Source organism: Embiotoca jacksoni, unplaced genomic scaffold (assembly GCF_022577435.1).
Source record: "Embiotoca jacksoni isolate LCO1_2020_lvr unplaced genomic scaffold, fEmbJac1.0.p SCAF_32, whole genome shotgun sequence".
Taxonomy (NCBI): domain Eukaryota; kingdom Metazoa; phylum Chordata; class Actinopteri; family Embiotocidae; genus Embiotoca; species Embiotoca jacksoni.
In genome coordinates, this window is record NW_027185384.1 from 435,221 (window position 1) to 451,547 (window position 16,327).

At 42.8% G+C, this 16,327-nt stretch overlaps 1 protein-coding gene across 1 annotated transcript in view; it reads left to right on the plus strand.

Annotated features, from left to right (window-relative positions):
• Positions 1–16,327, plus strand: part of acss3 (acyl-CoA synthetase short chain family member 3) — a 32,756-nt gene that overhangs the window by 9,380 nt on the left and 7,049 nt on the right. The window contains exons 8-9 of the mRNA XM_069164856.1: positions 602–753; positions 4,305–4,408. Of these exons, the coding sequence (XP_069020957.1) occupies positions 602–753; positions 4,305–4,408 (256 nt within the window). The remainder of the gene's footprint in view (positions 1–601; positions 754–4,304; positions 4,409–16,327) is intronic.

Here is a 16,327-nt window from a genome sequence, read left to right on the forward strand (position 1 = left end):
TTCTGGTCATGTTGATCTTTTTTTAAGTTCCTTTAAAATTTTGTAAAACATTGTTTTATTTTTACAGCCCGTATATCTTGGTATAGGCGTGGTGGTGCCAATCTTGTTCCCTATTCTCTCTGATCAGTACACAGACACACATATTTATCCAGGACAAAAACGACAGCCAGAACTCACTGCTGCTGTTTGCCATTCTTCTTCATCTGCAGTTGTCTTCTATCCGCTGGGACCGGTTGGTCGAAGAAACAGAAACAAAGTTAAAATTGTTTTTGGAGGTCTTTGCCTGCGGGGCTTCTTTATTCTATCTTTTCTTCCAGACACACGGTGCTCCTATAGTGCAACTGTGATTTCCAATCCATGGATTTCTGGCCCATCTGTCTGGAAGGCAGCCTTCCAGTGTGCTACTCCATTTTAAACAGCTGCTCAATGAATATTCATGTTGGCTAGTTTGTAATGTGGAGCATTATAGAAATATTGCTGTCAAAGTTTTGGGGCTTTAAGGATAAGATATTTGCTTTTGATGCATAGTATTAACATCTGTATGATTTACATTTAGGACATTACCTTTTGTAGACTAAGCAGAGGCGCTGTGTGATTGCAGGGTAAACCTGTGGGGACTCCAGACCCCGGGGCCTTCTTCCGCGTCCTGTCCGAATATGGAGCCTCCTCCATGTTCACGGCTCCCACTGCTATCCGGGCCATTCGCCAGCAGGACGCCAACGCTGCGATTGGGAAGAAATATCCACTGTCCAGGTACACGGCAATACTAGATGAAGGAATGACTGTTGTATCACTGTGGAGTCCTGAAACGACAAGAATGACAGAAAATTATATAGAAAAAATTCAGATAAGTGAAAAGTGAAACATTTGTTGGTTCCTGCACTTAAAATGTGAAAATGTACTGCATTTATACACCAAATCAAAGGGTTCCCAAACTTGCACCACAATGGAGTTGACCAAATTTCTAAAGGACCACTTAACACTGCAGATACCAACAATTTTCCGACTGTGTCAAGCTCTCATTAGCGTCACTGTGGGGCAAAGCAGAGGCACATATTCATTACTAAAATAATTACATGATTATCAAATAATTTTCAGATCATTGTAATATGCTGTGTATATATATATATATATATATATATATATATATATATATATATATATATATATATATATATATATAATAACTGATGTCTGTAATAATTTGAGCCAGCTGGATTGTTAGTCCTTTCAGCATGACTCACACCACAGTTTGGGAATCACTGCACGAAATGATTGATTCATAGTAAAAAACAATATTTGGAGATTTAAAATCTCAAAAAGTCTTTCACTATCTTCATTTCTTGAAAGATACAGTAATGTTTTAATACCAAGACAAATGACAGCTATATGAGCACCCACTCTGAGGTAATCTCTTTATATCTGGTGAACTTGTCGTGAGATCTGTGAAGACAGAAGATTCACTGCACGAACGGTGAACTGCAGGTTTTCTTTGTGGAGCTTTCAAACACCAGGAATGACGTGTTAAAGCATCTCCTGGCTGCCGGTGGTCTGCACAGCCTGTCCAGCCGCTCGTTAGTCTCCGGCCATCTGTTGATGCTCAGCCCTTTCCCACCTCCGTTGCTCACAACTCAACCCTCTTGGGTGTCAATCAGGATGGATGGGAAACCACGGCAGCTCGCCGTAGCCTCCCCATGCTAAATCACGCTGCGTGAGCCTCGCTGCTCCGGTAAAGGTCGTCTGGAGCTCGGAGCTGAAAACAAACATATTTGGTCGTATTAGTTTGGCCCCGAGACGCAAATGCTCGCCGAGATTACGTTTCTTAATTGTTTCAGTGTGAAGCAAACAAACTCGGACCTGAGGCGTTGTGGTGTGCTCAGCAGTCTGAGAGCTCCTCTTAGCTCACGATCATAAAGCAATCCTGAGTGTGGATGACCTTTGGCCCCGGTGAATCATTTAATAACTCTGCCTTTGTAGCACCTTTTTTTAAATACTGTTATTGCAGAAAGAGATCATTTTTCTTCACGCATTGGTGCCGTTCGTCGTCTTAGTTGTGACCTTGGCACAGTCAGTCATTTGGGCGACGGTTCCTGTGTGCACTCTCTTGTCCTTGATGTGTCTTGTGCCCCTCGGTGGTGGCAGATTTGCGGAAGATTACTGCGTTTCCCTTTCTCTCTGAAACAACGCAGGCCGTCGTGACACAGGCTGCAATACAAAAGGGAACAATGAAAAATGATTTTAGTGCCGGGCACTTCAATGGTCGAGCCTTTCGCTCATTAACTTGATATGTTCTTTCAATTCTACGATTTCAAAAGAAGGTTTTATTCCAGCAAAACGTGGCACTGTGATACTCCAAGTGGCCATGGGCATTATAATGGAATTTAAAAGCTATAATTTATCAGAAGTAGAAAGCAGTCAATTACAATTAATGTGTCAATTTCTTACATCTGTCTTGAATGCTTCATTTGCTCAATGAATAAGAGGAAAGCACAAAGTGACAATCTACATATTAAGAGATTGTTAACTTGGTTTCTTGCTCGTGGTAGCTCTGTATTTGTAATTCGTCCATGCGTATTGTTTGGGATAGTACTGCCTCATGAATGCAGATCCAGTCTGCGCCATCCTATAAAACACGGGAGGATATGTCCATACTACCAGTTCTGGTTTTAATTCAAAGCGTGTTGATGGAGCTTTCAAAAAACCCCGTTAGCTTTATTATCAAACACATAATTTCATGCTAGAGGGACCTCGAACGTTAATTTGACACAGCTCGCACACCCCGTCTGTGGATTATTGACACCGACACATTTACTCCATCTGGAGCCCGTTTACTTATAATAGCCCTTATCACTGTGCTTCAGACAGACCACTTGTTACCGTGGATGTGAAAAATACATCGAGAGTGAGGCTGCAGAGCTGTCTGAAGCCGTGATGGCAGCAGGGCTCTCCGTAAATGTAGCATGAGAAAAGGGGGCAGACACTCTGTCAGCAGTGTTTAAAAGGAGGTACTTCAACTCAATGCGGAGAGCTTCGGCTGCAAACAAGTGACTGCTTTTTTCTGCACAGTAAATGGTCGTGTTTGACAGGAGTGTTTTTCATTTCACCGGTCACCTCATGCAGACATATTTCCATATTGTCTGGCTGCAGTCCTGCACATTAACATTAACACACACGTGACCTTCAGCTGTATGATCCTTTTGCTGCACTCAGCGTTTCTCAAGTATTTCCACATCAGCCTTGCAACACCGACCTCACACACTGAACTTAAGCACATTAGCAATTTGTGGGCTTTAAACTTGACCTTTGACAACAAGAACGGGTTGTTTTTTTTTGTTCTGCTTGATTAGCTTCCTTCAAGGCCATACTGTAGAAACTATTGGAGCTATATCTTTACAAATCAGCTGAGATAGTTCTTGGTAAAGCTGCTATCATTGCACCTTCCCTTCACCAATCACCTGCAGTAGATGTCAGGATGAAGTCAGCATTGTTTGGTTTTTATTTGGGAAAAATACGTTATTTTTGTCCCTAAACTGTAACGTGGAAAAATTTTCTTTAGAAAAAGAAGTTGTTTTATTACGTTTTCTGTTCTGTCCTCGATTCTTGTGGAGTTAATTTTATACCGGAACGATCACATTTCTGAAGATCTTCCTGAAAACAGACGTTTACATGAAGTATAACTGAACAGCTCCTGGTAGAGATATGACGGGAATCGATACTTCGGGACCAAGTGGATGCCAAAATTTTGACAATACTTTGTTTTTCATGGTAATGAAAGTACAGTAGATGTAGTTAGTATTGGAGACATGAGACAGTAACAACATGTGGAGTGGCGGCAGCAGGTGCAGCTGCAGCAACAGGTCCGCTGAGACTTTTGTAAAAAAAACAACAACATACAGACAGTCGTGTATGGAAACATTTTGCATTTGAGTGAGATGATCAAGGATGAGTTAAGACAGTCAAACGCTAGCATCCTGAATGGAAGGAGGAAACACCTCAAACTTATTTAAGCAGATCTGTACACAGAACTAATGGTGAGAACATGTCATCGACATGTTTCTAACCTGTTATTGTGTGTGAATTGGGACAGCTGCATCTGTTGCAGCAATGCTCCACATATGCTCACGTTAACATCTGGAGAAATCTAAAATGAAGAGCTTTTAAAAAAGTTTGTGCGCGTAAACGCCCACACTGGGTCACAAACAATACATTTGGAGATGTTGACTCTCCCTGACCGCTCCCGTGAAGCAGTTAGAAATGTCGTGTTACTTTACGGTGATTGACGGATGTGCTCTGTGACCTTGCAGGTTGCGGTCGTTATTCTTGGCAGGAGAGCGATGTGATGTGGAGACACTGGAGTGGACAAAGAGGAACTTCGGGGTTCCTGTTCTGGATCACTGGTGGCAGACCGGTAGGAAGGCTTTCACTTTCTAAACACATCTGAACTGGAGAATCCTTATTTTTACTCGTCGATTCGGTGTATTTAAAGCCGGGCAGGGAAAGATTTTGACCTAAATTTATAGCACACCCGTCTTTTCCGATTCCCTTTTTGCCCAAAGTTGCATGTTGGACACGCATTAACAAATTGCGACAAAATTCAAGCTGATTCGTCGGTGACTGAGCTGTGTAGTAATTCTTGTTTCTTCAGTATAAATCATCACAGAACGGCCCGCCTGGCATACAGAACTAAACTGTGTGCAGTTCATGATCTTTCCTTCTGTATGCTTTGAGTGAAATGCAGTTTTAATGATGTCAGCCAAATCGGTTAAGAAGCACTTCACCCTTAAACTGAAGGGATTAAGCGCTTGTGGTATAGAAAGCCTTTCAAGCACCTTGAGCACTTTATTAGCATGAACTGTATGTGATGTTTTAATTTAACCTGATCTTTAAGACTCCGTCATGTCTAAACTTTATCAGCGTGGGATGAATGTGGCCTCTAATATATTTTATTAGCCCGTTAACATTAACTTGACCTCGAAAGGAGGCATAAGGCCGGAAAATCACTATTCTCCCAAAAAAGCCTGCCATTATTATGGAGCCCATTTTATCATACTTTCCTCTTTGATTAATCCCCTCTATGTTTAGTATCACAGACTGGAGGACAGGACCCTTTCGGCTGGATTATTATAAGACTTTTAAGTTTGAATTTCTATGCTCGTCTGGATCAAAATCGCATGAGTGAGCAGACATGGTAGACAAAACAATAGATTGGATTGACTTCCCTGTTTATACACGTGTACACATATGACAACACTGACTGACTGGCTGGATGGTTGAGATTTGAGGCCTACATTTTGTGCAGTGCTGAGATAAAAGACAGGAAAAAAAATCATGTCCATAGACTCTGAGATTACTTCCCTACTGACGCATGCTTTGAGTCACACGACTTTACAGATTTTTTTTTTTTTTTTTGGCTCAATTTGCCAAAGGGGAATCTCTTTGCAAAGTAAAAATAAATAAATCAAATGCTCAAAAACAGACAAAACTGATTAATTGGACTTCTCACTTGAACATGATTACATTAATTAGTGGTTAATCTGGCTTGATGGTTCATAGCTTTCATCTGGGACTGTCTGCTCTTTGAAAACTTGAATTATTACAGTCGATATCTCAGTGCTACATTACATCGTTACACTTCAGATTTAGATTGCCGGGTCATGCCCCATGCCAATTTCAGAAGTTCGCAGTTTTTCCAAAATTGGAGCAGCCTCTCCCAATCTCTCTTACAGTTGACTTATTATACGTCATGGCTGCTGCGGCTCCCCTTCACTTCTATTGATTCTTGAATGAATGAGTTTGTACTAGTACGATGATAAATGTGTCAGCCGCAGCCAAAGAGCACAATTGGATGTCTCTTTGTTGAGTCATATCCTGGCTGGACAGATGCAGGATCAATGCCGGACAAGACGACATCTCTGTGTTAAATTGGGAATCAATACTGTTGTTGGGCCGTCGGAAAGCAATCGACCTTGAACGCCTGTTCGGGCAATGCACTCCGATATGAGCGCAGATTAGCTCACTTGGCTGATTGCTCTGCAGCTTCAGTTGGAGTGTGAAGAGTTCAATATTGCAATTTTACAGAAACGTGATTCATCAAACCGGTCTCTTGACTTTGTCGTTGACCGTACAGTATACCTATCACAACAAACCAGTTTCAAAGTCTTCGAATCTAATTCTAATCTTCTGACTGTCTTCTAATGCAGCACATTTGATGCTTCTAGTTCAAGGGCTGAATCCTTGGGAAGTCCACATTTCAGGACCAAATAGTTGGCATAGACCATAAACTGTATATAAAAGTGGACGTAGCTACCGGATATGAAAAATTAGTCCAATGGAGAAGTTCCTTAAGTTTCAATACCACGGACTGCCACTAGGGGTTGGCTCCAAAAAGCCTCCGGCTCCATAAACTCCCATTCAACTTCTCTAATGAAATACAAAGTCAATAATTTTTTCCACAAGTTCTTATGGTGTTATCTAAAGTCATTCCTTCTTATCAGTTTTCTGGTGGTCCATCTGAAAATAATCACAACATTAGTTAGAAGTCCAAAAGCAATGTTTGACATGTGACATGCCTGTGGTCCAGTCAGGTTTCAGCTATAGGTGGGCGGGGCATAGTGTTCTCAGTCAGATCCCCCGTTCGTCCAAATATGGTCACTTCCGGCCCAAAACCGATGCGAACTAGCAAGATGGCGACAGCGAAAATTCTAGCTCGAAGCTTCATAACAACCTTTAAAAAAACAAACAATTGGTGACGGTGCAGGTCTACTGATGGATACCTTCTTGTGTGGTGACCGCCCAACCCTGGAATTGGGACACAGCAATATATATTGACCTCCAGTCTTAGGTTTATAGAAAGGCAAAATCAGTCGGTTTGCAGAAGTGCAATAACAGCAGTGAAGTTCTCTCTCTGGCGTTTCTATTCTCCGTTGAAACACCCGTGCACTGATCTTTTGTTACATAAGGCTATTGGATGAGCATTTGCTGTTCATATCATCGGTGTGGGAGTTGAAGGGGCGAGAATAGGTAGCGGCGCACACAGCCAAACACAGGATTATGACATGTGTAAGCCTTTTACTGCTGTGTGATTGAGCTGTTTACTCCGTTTAGTATAAAGCATCCTATTGCTCGCCACGTGCACCTCCATCTTGGCCTAAAACAAACTTTGAGCAGCCTGTATGTGTTGGAGCAGAGCTGTTGATTCCCATCTTTCTCTCTGCAGCTTCAGTGTTTGTGAGATATCGTTTCATTCAACTTGAACACGGGGTGTTTGTATCACAGTCGAGTTTAAATCTTACTTTCTTTTCTCCCCCTCCAACGCTCACGCACCAAAACAAAATCCTGTCACACTTTGTGGCTCTCTGAGCCAGGTGATTTATTGAGTTTGGATAAAAAAAACTAAAAAAAAAAAACTCTGGCGCCCTCTTGATTTCTGTCTAGATGTGTAAATCCCATTGGATTCTTCACCCCCTGCTAAACTCAATAACTGGCAGCTGGCGGCCGGCGCTGCAATCCAAATGTGCTCTCCACTTTTTCACGGTAGACTGCGTCTCTTCCCGTGTCACTTGTTTTTTTGCTTTGTGCGTCAGATGCTTTCTGACTTCAAGCGTGTGGGTAAGAGACACGTCATACTGTACACATTCACTAAAACAACGCTGGTTTGTTACAGAATATTTTTAGTTCATTTGTCTTCGGCTGTCTGAGCTCAACTTTGTTTTCTGGCAACACCTTTTTTTTCCTCCTCCGTATTGTTGTAGCTGCCACAGTTGGTTAAGCTTTTCACAACAATTTCCCAGAGGAGGTTAAAAGCAATTAATTTTCCATACTCAGAGCTGCGTACTAAACTTCCAAAGTTTTACGGCCCCTTCTGATTGCTTCGATACAGTCTTGTTTCTAGAAATAGCTCGTTATTCGGTACCTAATTTCGATAACATCCATACTAAAACGTTTTCATTTTAAAACGCACGCATTTTGTTATGTTAACACGGGGAGTAAATGTCATTGGCGTCAGCGAGCCGCAGCATTATGTCGCCTCTACTCGATTGGCTCACCGGCGTGTGTAAAATCACTCTGTTTCAACTGAGGAAAACACATTACATTACATTACATTAGAACAGCTGATTTAACTCATCAGACAGATTTTTGGCCACATATCTTTCCGAGTTTGCATTTGCTACAGTGGCATGGAGGCTTTTCTGTGTACAGAAACCAGCTAGCATCCACTGACAGCCTGTGAGAGTAAATTAATTTTTTAGGAAACGTTTAGGGAACACCTGTAAATTGCTGCTTGTAGCAATGGCTTGTTGGGCACTTAGGGAACATCTGTAGATTGTAGTTTGAAAAAAATAATCGTGGTTTCACTGCCACGTCCTCTAGATTCAATTAAAACAAAAACAACTTGTAGTGTAATTTTTAATGTAGTTTTCTCTTTGTTAAAATGGTTTATAGTAAGTGATTTTAAGGAAATGGATTTATAGAATTGACATGGTTCGTAAGTGAAGGTATGAACAATTTTTGAACAACACTCGGCTCCAGTTATACTTCAGTATTGCTGCAGCCTGATATAACTGACGCAGACGTTCCCAGAACTGGAACTAGTCGTGCAAAGATGCATGACACATTCTTTCCTTGGGAACTGTCCTCTGTAAAGAACAAAGTTAATGCCAGTCATACGATGACGTGTCTTGCTCAAGGGCACTTTGACTACTTTGCAGACGTGTGATTCTGTAATACTGTTAACATAAACAGATCGCATCTACCAGTATGTTTACACACGCACACACACACACACACACACACACACACACACACACACACACACACACATGCACACACAAGCACACGTGAGTAAAAGCTAAAAGCTGCACAGACCTGCCAGGAGTAAGTGTTGTCTGCACGGTTTCCTCCTGCCTGCACCGAGTTCATGAGTCTACCTGCTCGCAGTGTCACGGTGCGCCGTTCGACCGTCTCCGCGGCGACAGCACATCCATCAGGCAACTTTTAGCACTGTTTCTGCGTTGACAACTCCCCTTCATCTTCCCCTCCAGCAGAAGAGGAGAAACTTCGTCAATGGAGAGCAGTTTAGCATTCAAGGCTCATTTACTCCAAAATATGCATCGCCGAAGGGAGAGAGAGGGAGACGCCTTGAGAAAGTCATTACAGTCAACAAAGTTTGTTTACATCTTCTGGCTTCCAACTTCAAGTCACTTTTCCAATGTGCGACAGATTTTTCCACTGGCATACTTGCTTTTAATCTATAAATATTGATACTCCTGTCCTTCTGCTTCGTACGACTATTCCGCTTTTTGTAGTCACCTTAAAAAAAAAAAAAAAAGGCAGAAATTGAATAAAATCAATCACCACAGCAGTTGCTCATAAATCTTTCTAGCTGCAAGGCTCTAATCCTGAAATGCAATATTGAGCAGCTGAAAGCTGTAATCGATGGGGAGAAAACAGGTACCATGAGCAGTGATGGGAAGAAGAGCGCACACAACATTTCTAAGCAGAATAATACGTCTCAACTCATAGTCCTGGTCCCAGGTTCACAACATACCTGAATTTTTATTTAATTATATTAAATCCCTGATGATATCCAGGTCTATACTGAACATACTGTAATTTTTTTTTTAACATTAGTGGTGTTTTCTTGTTTTTTTTTAAAAAAGTTTTTAGTTTGTGTTATTATGAACACTTTTGGTTTTGCAGAGACTGAAGCCAGGAACACCTGCAGGGATTGGGAAAGTGTAAATGAAGTTACAAGTTTTGATGAAAATCTGATTCAAAGTTCTTGAGAGCTCTCTGGAGATGTAGTGCGGTACGTCGGGGTTGCTAGTTTCGCTTTCAGAGTTGTGAGCAAACAACCCGCCGTACATCTTTCCGTCAGCCTGAAAATGTGCAGTTTCTGTTCAGCGCACTGTTAGTGGAAAAGCTAAATTAATAATAAAGTGAAATAAAATCTTTGTCACTGGATTTGATTGTTAATAAAATGCTTTTGAGCTGGGACACCAGCCGCCTCCTCTGTGACAGATTTCTGAACTGTATTCTGCAGCTCCTGAGTGTGAACAATTCTCTATTTATCAAACAGAATGTGTTTTCTAACATCTTCCAATTCATTATCTTCGACATCATCTCCCATCGCACTGGAATCAGTTCATCAACCATGCCGGGCACATACAGCTGAAAAGATTAAAAACGGCTCAGACTTGGGTTAATTTTTTCCCATCCATCCCCCGGACCTCCCCCCCCCCAATCCTCCTTAGTTCTCCTTAAATCTGTACCAGTCCCAGTTTTGAAAGAAAAAAAAAATGAATGAAAGGACGGCAGCCTGACACAGAAACAGGCAGTTTGTCAGGACGTAGCAGAGAGGAAGGTCACGGGTTGAAGCTTGTCTCCAGTCCTCAGATCTAAAAACTGCCATCAGGGATCCAAAAGCTTTTTTTCCCCTGTAAACTACATTGCCACAGACTAATGCTTTTCCATCACACAATCTTTTAGGTATCTTACTTTTTAAAATTTTTTTTATTTTACTTGCATGCAACACAAAATTTATTCTCTTTGATGGAAATATTTCACTGCGTGCTCACTGACAAGAATTTGACTAATTCAACCGATTTAGCTTGTGATTACGTTTGACTCTGGAGTCCCTGCCGGTCGCGGGCAGGATTAGTGAGTACCGAGTGGAAGTGATTGGTGTGCTCGTTATTCCCATGTGCAGTGGACTCAATCATTTCTCAGCCTCCCTCTTGTCAGCTGATTCATCCTGTTTCATCAACCCCGGCATGACACCACCCTATTTCCATTAACCTGCATTTTCGCCTCTATATTTACTCTCACTTTGTTTGTGTTGATATGCTGCTGCTTTCACATGCACACAGATCGAGACTAAAATTAACACCCCTTCGCTAACCCTTTACCCACAGGACACATGCACGCACGCACGCACGCACGCACACACACACACACACACACACACACGCACACGCACACGCACACACACACACACACACACACACACGCACGCACGCACGAACAGTGCATCTCTGATCCACCTGACACCGCTGGCAACCCGCCTCGCTTCCCTTTATGTGCATATGAAAAAAGAAATGTCTGCCATTTTGAAGGCTGATAATAATCTCTGCGCTATTTTAAGACCCGAGTGCCATTGGTGGTGGGGGCGGGGGGTTGGTGATGAAGGTTGCTGATGTCACTACTGTTGCCTGGCAACAAATGTGTGTTTCCAGTTGGCAGAATTTGACTGCCTCGCCGGCGAGTGGTGACGAGTGGAGCCTCAGTAGTGTTTTAGGTGTTCCTCGCTCCCTCTCTCTCTCTCTCTGTGTGTGTGTGTGTGTGTGTGTGTGTGTGTGTGTTTCTCAGACAGGACACACACACACACACACACACACACACACACACACACACACACACACACACACACACACAACCTCCAAAAAAAAATAAAAAAGTGAACCGGATCTTCTCAAAGGATATGTCTTGTTAAAAATGGACAAATTTCTCCACTTGGCCTTTGCCAAATGCAGTGCTGGTGCAGGAGTGGTTTCTACTCTGCCTGTTCTTCTCAGCAGGTGACGGACAGTTGAAAACATCGTTCCTCTGCACTGAAGAAAAACAGGCTCAGTGTGTCTGAACTCTAAAGACAGACTGCAGAGGTTAACAAGCAATTTTAACCTGCAACCAAAGAGCTCGACGGGAATACGACACCAATATCAATTAATATTGTGCTATTAACTTTTCAAGATTACGTTTGTCATTTGATTAAATCTCAAATTTATTTCAGATTTAGGTTAAAGGTAAAATGACCTGCGTTACATTTGACGTTAACATGAGTGTAATATTTGGGTGTCCGCATACTTTTAGTGCACAATTCATGTTCTCAATTCATCAATTTTCTGCATTTCCAAGGACATACTGCAAGCCACATTAATTTCTGGAAACATATAATAGCTTTGTGTTCAGTGTTCAACTTTCATTTTTTGGGTTGCCTGGTCCAAAGTTGGGGCATCTCTGCATTTCCATTAAATAGTTAAGCTACATTAGTTTTGGAAATTGTGTATCGTGTGTGTAAAAAAACAACATTAATGAAGGACTGTAGTAATCATATAGCAGTAAAAGGAGATGGGCTTCATGGGTCATTTGCATTATTAAAAAATGCAGTTCTATGTAATGCAGAGTTTTAGCAACTATTTTCCTGTTGGTGAAAATGTTTGGCACCCAATTATTTCCACTTTAGCCCCCATAGTGCATATTTGATGGCTTTAATATATAACTTAGAGCTGCAGCCCGCACCCATTGCTCCCCCTTACATTGTTGATATCCCTTCCCACACCAGCAGCATTTGGACCGATCCCTCAGCTCAGAATACATTTGTGTTCAGTAAATTGTTCCTTCATGCTCTGCTCCACCTTTGGGAAATGCCTTGGCTTTGTACCTGATGCCATTCAACAACAGGCATAACAAAAAAAAAAAAAAAAACCCTGCTGCCGTGCGCTCGGTCTCATTACGGCGCAGCAGAGACAGCAGTGCAGATGTCACGGCTTCTTTAATTACATCTCCGAGAGCCGAGGCGCCACGTTCGTGTTACCTTGTTGTTTGCTGGGGGTGGGGGGCTCTCCAACCTGGGGGATCCGCTTGGCATTCAGTCTGAGCCGTCACTGCATTTGTCTACCGAGGTTTTCAAGGCACAAGACGGGGGTCTTTCATTAGCAAGTAAAGTGGTGAATTTGTATACATAAACTTGGCTCAGAGCGAACGAGCCGCGTGGTCTGGGGAGCAATGAGGGAGGCTGTGTTTTTAAGTTGATGGAATGAAATTGCTCCTTGAAGAGCTGCTGTTGTAAACGAGACGTGTGCATCTTATGTTGGATTTCTTATTCGGGTTACATGCCTGTCTTTGACAGGCAGCATCCCCAAACCTCCTGCAACATACTCTTCTTCTCTACTTGTTATTTTCCATCAGTTCAAAGTCCGTTTCATTCAGAAAGGCTCGGCTAACCAACCCTCTGGTTTCTACCTTTGTTTGACTCCTCAGCAGAATGCCAATGCGAGTCTGATCAGGATAAGCTGTCCAACACACTCCTGACTTAACTTGTCGTCAGATTAGTTTCACACTCTTTCTTGAGTTCAAATTCTGATCGCAGTTTGTGTAGTCTGCGGCAAAAGTATTATTCATGATTCCCTATTTTAAATGTTCATGTTTCTCTTTCTGAACTAGTTTGTACGAGGTAGATGGATCCTAAACTTTATATGAAGCAAGCAAAACCGGCACACGTATTATCAAGAAAGACGTTGGGGGAGGAAAAAAAAAGAAACTTTTTTTCATTGTCTGGCCAAGAAACTTACAATCTGTTCTCTGTTCTCGTCCTCGTCCTCCCACATCATACCGTCCTTTCAAATGACCTTGGGTCGACCATCTTTTTTAGATCCTGACCAAGTTACCGCAGCAACCACACATCACCTGGGCAACCTCGGGCCCTGCTGTGCATAGTGTGGATGATATACAGGGAGCACGCTCGGAGCAATTTTTGACAGGGTTGTTATTTACAGCACACAACACAATAGGTGTTTCTGTGTGATGTAGCAGCTACTGTAGAAGAGAGTTGTCTTCTCTGTTGACAACAGAAATGTCAAAACAACAAAACTAAAGAACTCAATATCTGCTCTAAGTTTGTTTGTGCTTTTCATTTGTGATGTTATCCAGGGTGAACATTATTAAAGCAGAAAGTTAACAGGAGAAGGACGTACATGAAAAGCCTCAAAGGGGAGCTGATGCAGAACTGCATTAAAGTGTGATACCACTGAGGGCCACTAGCAGGCTCCAAAAAACGTCTAGCTTCAATAGACTCGCATTCAATAAGCTTTTTTTTCCCCACGCAAACACAAATTGGAGTGGGAATGTGTTGGGGGAGCGTGTCGGGGAAAATCCACCCCTCGGTCCTCCAAATATGGTCACTTCTGGCTCCAAAAAAACAAGATAGCTACTGCAGAAATACCAGACTGGAGGCTTTAAAACATGCAGCTCACAAAAAAAATCTGTGACGTGCCATTGGCTCGCCACTTGGTACAAACACATCATCAGGAAATGGGTGCAATGAACAACGTACACCTGACACCCAGTTCAAATGTCACCGAGTAGCAGCGACATTCACAAGTCAGACGACCAGTTAAGTGTCTGACGTCCAACTAGACGTTACCACAACAGTAGATCTCAAACATGACATCTTTTACAATTTAATAACGGATGTTTTGGCCACTTTATGACATAAGAAATAAGCTATAAAAACAGCACCAGCATATTATCTCCTAAATTTGGGACAAACATTGTGACCATGTGACGTCGTGTTTTTGACCATTGCTCTGATTTACATTCAACTCTGATTTTCAGATTTCTTTTCATCTTGAATTTGTTAAATCAACATTTCAGCAATTCTTCTTCAGCCCCGTTATTTCCCATCAGTAAATACCGCCTGTCGTTCATCGAAGGCCTGCAGACAGAGTAGAGGGAGCAGGGCGACATTATTTGAAGAGCAGAGTGGCTTTTCTCTTCCAGAAAGCGTCGCAGGTCTCGAGGAGTTGCAGAGCGAAAAGAGAGAGTGCGGGATCAGAGAGCCATCCTTGTTTTTCCTCAACAGCAGTTCCCCTCCAAGCTACGCGGTAACGAGTGCGCCCGTTCAATAGCGCCTCCTCAGCTGAAAAGGTGCCACCGTATCGCCTACACCGCTCTTCCAACGCATCCTCCGACAACTCTCCCCCTCCCCCGGCCCATTCATCACACTCAAAACACCTCTCGCCGGCCGAGCTCATCTCCAACAGGTCGAAGGAAGATTGATTTGTTTGTGTACAGAGGGAAAGAGAGTGCGAGGGAGAAAAAGACAAAGGAAGAGACAGAGGTGGGAGCCCAGAAAGACTGATGCCGAGGTGTGTTTTGTGTGTGTGTGTGTGTGTGTGTGTGTGTGCGTGTGCGTGTGTGTGTGTGTGCGCACGTGCCGAAGACTCAGACGAGCACAGTCACACAGCAACGACCGTTTTCCCTCCTTTTCACTTCCCCGTGACGTCCTCTCACCTGTCGCAGCCCGAGCTGTCTACCTTCCTCATCCGGCATATTTCATCTCCTGCGCACGATGTGACCAGAATAGCAGCAGCAGTGGAAGCTTTCGTCTTGACCCATAAATGGGCACGTTTTCTTTTGGACAGATAATTTTATTTGGATGAGATTTTATTCGTCCCTTCTGGGGAGATTTTTTTTTATTTTTTTTTTATTTTACTGTAGATACTGTTGAGGTATTTGAGTGTTGCAGGAGGGCTGACAGCGTCAACAGTCATATTTCTACATCAATATAGATGATATCTGTTTATTTGCTGCAAAATGTCAGACCGACAGAAACTTTTCCAGGAAAGCAGAACGTTTTAATGTGTCTGTTTAGTGCGAGCCGCGGGGCGCAGGATTGTAAATGGATAATATCTGTTATGCTCTATTAGGGAATCATATTGTGGGAAGGAAACCTCAGAGTTCTTGGTAAACATTCAGTTCTTGTCAAGGTTAAAATTTTTCATGTAAATGTTGAGACAAAATGGTTTCACGAATTATCATTGCAAAATCCTCGCTTTTTGTAAACCTTACATTTCCTGCTTTGTGAGCTGTGCATCCAGTTCTCTTCTTCCTGTATTGGCTTGTATAACCGTCCGAGGTCCAATTATATTGTCTTTTCTCATTTGAGTTTTGAATTTACAGGGTCGGGCCTGAACGGCTGCCAGCGAGCGCCGTCTCCTGATGTAAACAGCCGGGTTTAAACTCTCCATTCAGGCCGACACGGTTCGGCGGTTGCGTGGAGGTCTAATCGACGCGCAGTTCAGGAGAGCTCTTAAAGGACCCTTCAGGGTCGGAGCCAAACACTGCTCTGCCAATACCGGTTTATTTAGCTGTATCTCACGTGGCTTTATTATTATATTTATTTCCTGTAAAATCCTCTTCCTGTTTTCTTTGAGGTTACAGTATTTCCCCTCTCGGCTGTGGTTCCATTCAGACTATATGACGTGTGCAGACGTTGCTGGGCGAAGATCAGAGTGTTAGAAGTGAAGGTGAAAGCAAAGCGAATGATTGGTCCGCGGGAGCGTCTGTCAACACTCTGTCACGACCCTTCTCTCTGATAAGGTGGGCGGGACTAAATGCTCCCCCTTAAGGCATGAAACCATATATATATATTATTTTTTCATATCGTCGGCTGCGGGTGCTGTCGCTGCTGTCAGTGATGAGCTTTGAACCCCGCAGAGAGAAGCTGACGGACGAGGTAGCCGGTTCAGAGGCTGCGGCGGTCGGGTAA